The 6,789-nt window shown below is 44.1% G+C and overlaps 1 protein-coding gene across 1 annotated transcript; it reads left to right on the plus strand.

The window, feature by feature from the left end:
* Window positions 1-1,314: 1,314 nt before the first annotated feature.
* Window positions 1,315-6,538, plus strand: ZG16 (zymogen granule protein 16). Its single transcript, XM_036739581.1, is given in 4 exon segments — window positions 1,315-1,363; window positions 1,556-1,583; window positions 1,585-1,686; window positions 6,256-6,538. Coding segments are annotated over 4 exon segments (462 nt in total).
* The last annotated feature ends 251 nt before the right edge of the window (window positions 6,539-6,789 follow it).

Raw genomic sequence — 6,789 nt, forward strand, 5'->3', positions numbered from 1 at the left:
GGCCCCAGATGGTCAGCATGACTAGCCTAGGCAGCTGGTGTGAGGACCTGAGGGGGTGAGAGGTGGGAAAAGAAGGGGTAGCTTCTTGGGGGAGAGCAGCAAAAAGGGTGTGTGAAATGTAAGGATGGCTCCCCAGTCCCACATGGCCAGTTTGACCCATATGAACAGTATATACAAGGTGTGGGGAAGAGTAAGGAGTAAGCTTTCAGTCCAGCTCACTTTTAAATAGGACCCATTCCGCCTCCTCCTACTAATCCCTAATAAAGTGAAGGGGGAAAAAACTCACAATGCCTTAGCACTTAATAAATATTTGCTGATTGACTGATAATTCTAGCCTCTTCCCATTTTTATCAATTCCCTCCTGGCTTGCTCCACTCTAGTGGCCCCAAGTCTGGTAATAAAAACCCTGTTTCCCTTTCCTCATTCCCTCAGAGGCTGTAGGCATGGAAGATAGTGGCTGAGTCCCAAAGGATTTTAGTCCTGGGTGGTTAATCCTGGAGGAGGTCCTTTTGAGGAAAGATCTTGCTTTGGTTCTCCAGAATAATGTGACAAAGGGAAGTTGACTTCTGTTGTCCTGGAGGACCTGAATCAGTCATGGGCCCACCCACAAAGACCCTTTGGCCTGTGCGATAGTGGAAAGAGAGCTAGATTTGGAATTGGGTGACCTGGAATCAAATCCTAACTCTAATACAGACTCGCTGTATGATCTTGGGCAAGTCAATCCAATTTTAAGAGCTTCAGTTAAACCATTCAGGCTGCCCCTTTCTTCTATCTCCCCCTTAGGCCTCCCCTCTCTGCTGCCCATGATTACCTCCACCCCACCATCTTGACTCCTTTTGATCTGGTTCAGGCAGCTACAGCCCTGGGAGAGACCCAAGAGAGGGAGGGAACCAGAGGGAGATGTCCAGCTATCTACACCACACCCGACCCTAATGGCTTTACAGTATTCATTCAGGAGGTGAAGTTCACAGGATAAGAAATAGGATAGTGCCTGGGCCTGCGATAAAAGGACTTGGCTTTTCCATAAGGTCACACTACACCACGATCTGCCAGGTGAGGGGGTATAGAATGCCTGGTCCTAAATTAGGACAATGAGTAATCCCTGTAGATTTGTTAGAGCCATGAATTAGGGATATGAGAATGCCAGAGTTAGGAAAGCACACTGTAGGGGTCTGAGTAAGGGTGTAGGGATGCCAGGATCTGAGGTAGGTGAGTAGGAAGCCTGGGACTGAGTTAGGAAAGCAGGATGACTGGGTCTGATTTAAGAACAGATAGGGTGAACCCATTTCATCTCCTTCCTTCTTGGCTCCTAGGATGTTGGCGTTGGCCCTCCTCGCCCTATTCTGTGTGTCAGCTGAGTCTGGTAAGTGATCTGTAGGCATAGGATGCCTAGATCCAGAGAGGGAACCTGGGACTTGAGAGATGTATGGGATGGGCATTCAAGCTTGGGTCTGGAGAGGATGCAGATCTGTGGGAAGACTCCGAGAGATGGGTGACTGAGTCTTGGTGATACTGCCACCTTCTTTATCCCCCTTACCAATTGTTTTGTTTCTAGTTTAGCCACGGTTATCCTCCTACAATGGAGTATGGAGGAGGGGGAGAAGAATGCCTCTCCTACTCAGGCAACCAGCTAAATGGCCCTATCACTGCCATCCAAATCCGGGTCAACGGTAACTACATTGTGGGGTGAGCTAGCCCTCACTACTCATCACTCTCTTATTATTGGATTTCTTCACTTACTCCTCCACCCCTCCTCATTTACCTATCATGTTGTTTTGGAATAAAACGTCTCCTTCCAGAGATGTATTCCAATCATCCTACCAAGTCTCTGGTATATATATGACTCAAACTTCTTGCTTTAGGATTCTTAGATTTGCTCGTTACCAATATCTGGGGCATTTATGTGCAGATACTTATTGCTGGCTTCTATGAAGTTTGTCTCCTGTGAATCTCTGGAAATCTCGATCGCTATACTTCCTACGCTGCCACTATTCTCTATACTAGCTAGTTTTGTAAAGAAAGGTAGGCAGTTTTCTTTTTCCCCTTCCTTTTCAGTTTTAAGCCCTTTTGACTCTATTTGAAAGCTTCCAGTCAAAAACACTCTTACCAGCCCTTGTTAGATGTTCTCTATCCCTGGCCAAGATCGCCATCTTTCATATATTTTAAGCTATGGTCCAGAAATATAAAGCCTATTACCTGACATCTTCTTAACCAGTCAACCAATCAATAACTAAACATTTATTAAGCTCCTACCATGTGCCAGGTACTGTGTTAAGTGCTGGACCAGGTGTTTACTTCCCAGAATGGCCTTTCCCTTCTGAAACTTTTGCCTTTGATTGGCAGCACTGAGAGCCTTCAATTTCTTTTCTGAAACTTCATTATCCTTGGCAATGTTTTTAAGATAACTCTTGGATGTATCATCTGTGCCCACACGCATCATGAGAAGTCAATGGGTTTGAAAAGTCTTTGGAGGTTTTCTGTAGCCTCCTGGATATATACCCTAGCTGTGGTTCCCCTTATTGCTGGTGTCAAGTTGACAAAGAAATGCCTCAAAAATTCATAGCAGGGAGTCAGAAACCACTGTTACTCCTCTCTTTTTCCTCTGACCCAGACCGGATGATCTTTCTCCTGGTAATGTTGGCAGACCCCTATCATTCCTCCTTGGAGGACAAGCAGCTGCTTCCTTCTCAGACAGTACAATGCCCTCATCCATTGCCTCTTAGCAATGACTTTGCTCCCAGCTGTTCAAAGGTCCTTCTTCCCTTTCTCTTCTGTGCCTTTCTTATGCTCTCCTTCTTTCAGATACAAGTCAAGATTCCTCTCCACCTTTTCAGATCCTTTTTCTTCTTTTTCACATTGATTCCCTTCTTTCATTCTACAGGATCACCTGGAAAGAGAAGTATTTCCCAGGCTCCTTCATCTTTTTTTCTTGGATGGATTATATAAGTGGTTGATGACAAGGGAGCCATGGGAGATGGCTGATTAACTATATAAATTTATATATATATATATATAAAATAAACATGTGTATATATATATATATATATATATTTATAGATAGATAGATAGATAGATAGATAGATACACATGTTTATTGGAGAAGGAAATGGCAAACTGGAAATGGCAAACCACTACAGTATCTTTGCCAACAAAACCCCAAATGGGGTCACAGTCAGACATGACCGAAACGACTGAACAAACAAAATGTAGGTTTAAAAAGGCAGGTAGTACATAGGCATATTCACAATTATTGTCAATGTTGTGTTTATTGCCTTGCTAATACATTGATGTAGTGGAGGGAGTGCTGGATCTGGAGTCAGGAAAACTGGAGCTTACATTCTACCCAAGAGACTTACTAGCTGTGTCATCCTGGGCAAGTTAGGAAACATCTCTCAACCTCAGTTTCCTTATCTGTAAAATGGAGCGCCTTCCCCTATGTTGTAAAGACCAAATGAGATAACATATTTGAAGGGCTTGACAAACCTTAAAGTGTTATATAAATGCTGGCTATTATCAAATCATAGGATTGCAGATTTGGAGTTTGCAGGGACCTTAGAGGCTATTTGACATTTACCCATTTTGCAGACAAGAAAACAGAACCAGAGAAAGGCCTCCTTCAATTGCAGGGAGGGGAGGCTTAGAGATTAATCAATTCCAATGTCCTCAACTGACAGATGGGAAAAGTGGAGCTCACAGAGGTAACCTGCCCCAAGGTCACACAGCGAGTGAGTCACAGAGCTGGGACTGGAACCCAGATCTCCTGATTCAACCCAATGCTCTTTATCGCTAAGCAAGGATATCTATCGTTAACCTCAAGAAAGGTCATGTAACATGCCTAAAGTCACACAGCAAGTATGACCAGCCCGAATGATAGTCGGAGCCAAGCTCTCCTCACATCCAGTTTCAGTATTCTGCCCCTGCTCCCTTCACAGATCCACAGCTAAGAGGACAGCTAGAGTCTTCCACATTATCAATAATCATCTTAACATATATTTAACATATATGTATATATATACATACATCAATCACACTTTACAGTTTTCAAAGGTCTCTCCCAAAACATCTTATTTTCGTTACTGACAAAAACCCTGGAGACAGGCAAAGCAAATATTATGAGCCCCTATTTGACAAATGAGGAAAGATGAAAAGATGAAGTGACTAGTGAGTGGGAGAAGCCAAGAGGACCCACATATTTTGACCCCCTTGGTCTCCTTCTTCCTTTCCTCAGTACCCTTCATCCTTATCATCATCCATTCTCTCCTCATTCCTCTTGGTCGCAGAAAACATATCCCTACTGTTCGCTAAAGCTAAACCCTCTAGACAGTCAACAAACCAAGTCAATGAGCTTTTATTAACCACTTACCGAGTGCCACTTTCGCACACACATTTCATCCCATTCCTTCTTGCCTCCTCCAGGAAATTGCTCTGGCAATCATCCCCTTGCTCTCATGCATCTCCCACGGCTCCTTTGTCATCAACCACTTTCCATCTGCTTCCAAATATTCTCTAGTCTCCCTAATTCTTTTTTTTATGTCCTTTCTAGTATATCCTACTACCATCTCATCTTTCCCCTCATGGCTAAACATCATGAAAAATCTCTCTCTGCCTGATGCCTCCACTTCCTAACCACTCACTCTCCCCTCAGACCCTTGCCATTCTGGCTTCTGTCCCCATGCCCCCCTACTCCACTGTAACCATTCTTTCTGATCACCAATGATCTCCCAAATCCCGTGACCTCTTCTTCAATCCTGATTTTCTCTTGACCTTTTTGTAGTTTTTGACAATGTTGACAACTCCTTCTTTCCAGATACTTTGTTTCCATCAACCTCACAGATACCTTACCTCCTGGTTTTCCTCCTACTTCTCAAGATGCTCCTTCTCTGACTCCTCATCCTCTTTTCCACCCCTTCATTTTCCTTAAGTGTGTGTGCTTGGCCCTCATCTCTTCTCTCCTTACATTCTTCCTTCTCAGAAATCTTAACTGCTACTAAGGCCTGGAGCACCACCTCTGTGTAAATGACTCCAGAATCCATTATCTCCATTCCAATCCTTTCTTCTGGAATCCACATCTATATTTCCATCTGTAAGTGTCACAGAACAAGTCAATCTTATCTCCCTTCACCCCATTTCTTATTACCTTTTCTTCCTTCTGACTTCCCTGTTTTGGTGGCACTATGATTCACCCAGTCTCCCATTTTCAAATCCCTGGGGTCATCTTTGATGTTTCCCTCTCCCTCAGCTTTCAGAACTAATCAGCTATTGACTCTGGGGCACCTTCTCTGAGGCAACTTCTCCATCTGCTTCTTTCTTCTCTGTTCTCACTTCTGCCACATTAGTATAGCTCCTTGGGACCACCTTTCTAAACTCGTGTCATAGCTTCCTTGGAGGCCTTCCCTCCTCCACCACCTACCTGCTTTAGTTCATCCTTCATGTTAGGATAATGTATCCTCAGGGCCCTGGTCCCCCCTCAAGTATCTTCAGTATTTTTATACTCTTGTCTCCTTAAGTAAATTTCCTTGCTCAGCACTCAAGGTCTTCTACAGTCTTACCTTTCCAAACATATCTCATATTGCTCTCCACTGTGTATTCCACACTCCAGCTAAGCTAGTCTTCTCTGACCCTTAAGTATGACCTGCATTCTACTGCCTCTGTATTTTTTTTCCTTAGGCTGTGCCTAGAATGCCTTCATCACCTGTTGAATTCTGGCCCTCCTTTAAATCCGCAACCCAATTATCTCCCTGGTCATAAAATAGTCATAGAATAATACCAAACTCTAAAACTAAGGCAGCTAAGTGGCAGTGTGGATAGAGCTCCTGAAGCTCTATGTCAGGAAGACATGAGTTCAAATCTAGATGCAGACATTGACTAGCTGTGTGACTCTGGGCATGCCATTTAACCTCTGTCTGCCTCAGTTTCCTCACCTGTAAGATGGGGATAATAACAGCACCTACTTCCCAGGGTCCCTGCCAGGACAAGATAATATTTGTAAAGCACTTTGCAAACCTTGAGATGCTATTTAAATGCTTGCTATTATTATTATCAAGGGTGTAATGTTCTATCTAAATACATATCTCCCCTCTGCCTAGCACAGTGGTTTACACAGAGTAGGTGTTTGATAAATGTCTGCTATGTTTATAATATAAAATGTTCAGTCTCCCAGGCCAGCACTGTCTACTACATTATTCTGCCTTTATTGCTAGTGGGATGCTAAATACCTGTCTCCCTTTTTTCTTCCTTTTTCCTACCCCACCCCAGTGGAGCCAACTATGCTGGGGGTACCCGAGGTGACCTGGAAGAGATTTTCCTTTACCCAGGAGAGTCAATCATCCAAGTGTCTGGCAAATATAAGTATTATGTTCGGAAGCTGGTGACAGACAAGGGCCACTACCTGCCTTTTGGCAAGGACACAGGCACCAGCTTCAATGCTGCCCCACTGTACCCCAACACTGTTCTTCGATTCATCAGTGGCCGCACTAGCTCCATCAATGCTATTGGCCTACACTGGGATGTTTACCCCAGTGACTGTGACAGCTGCTAACCATCCAGACACAGCAGGCCCGGGGCTGCCTCTCCTTGGGAAAGTCCTTGTCCCCTCGAACCCTACCCCCCACCTTCTAAAGGGTTCAAATAAAAGGATGTTGCTGGAGCTAGGTTGTAGAAGTATGTTTCCATTGTGTACCTCTAACCCAGAGCAAGTGTGCCTATGTTTGTATATGAGAATCTCAAAGTTCAATAATTCTGTTTGGCATCAGGCCAAAGAATGCTTGGGGGTACCTCCAACAGTCTTAA

Source organism: Trichosurus vulpecula, chromosome 9, assembly GCF_011100635.1.
Source record: "Trichosurus vulpecula isolate mTriVul1 chromosome 9, mTriVul1.pri, whole genome shotgun sequence".
In the NCBI taxonomy this organism is placed as follows: Eukaryota; Metazoa; Chordata; class Mammalia; order Diprotodontia; family Phalangeridae; genus Trichosurus; species Trichosurus vulpecula.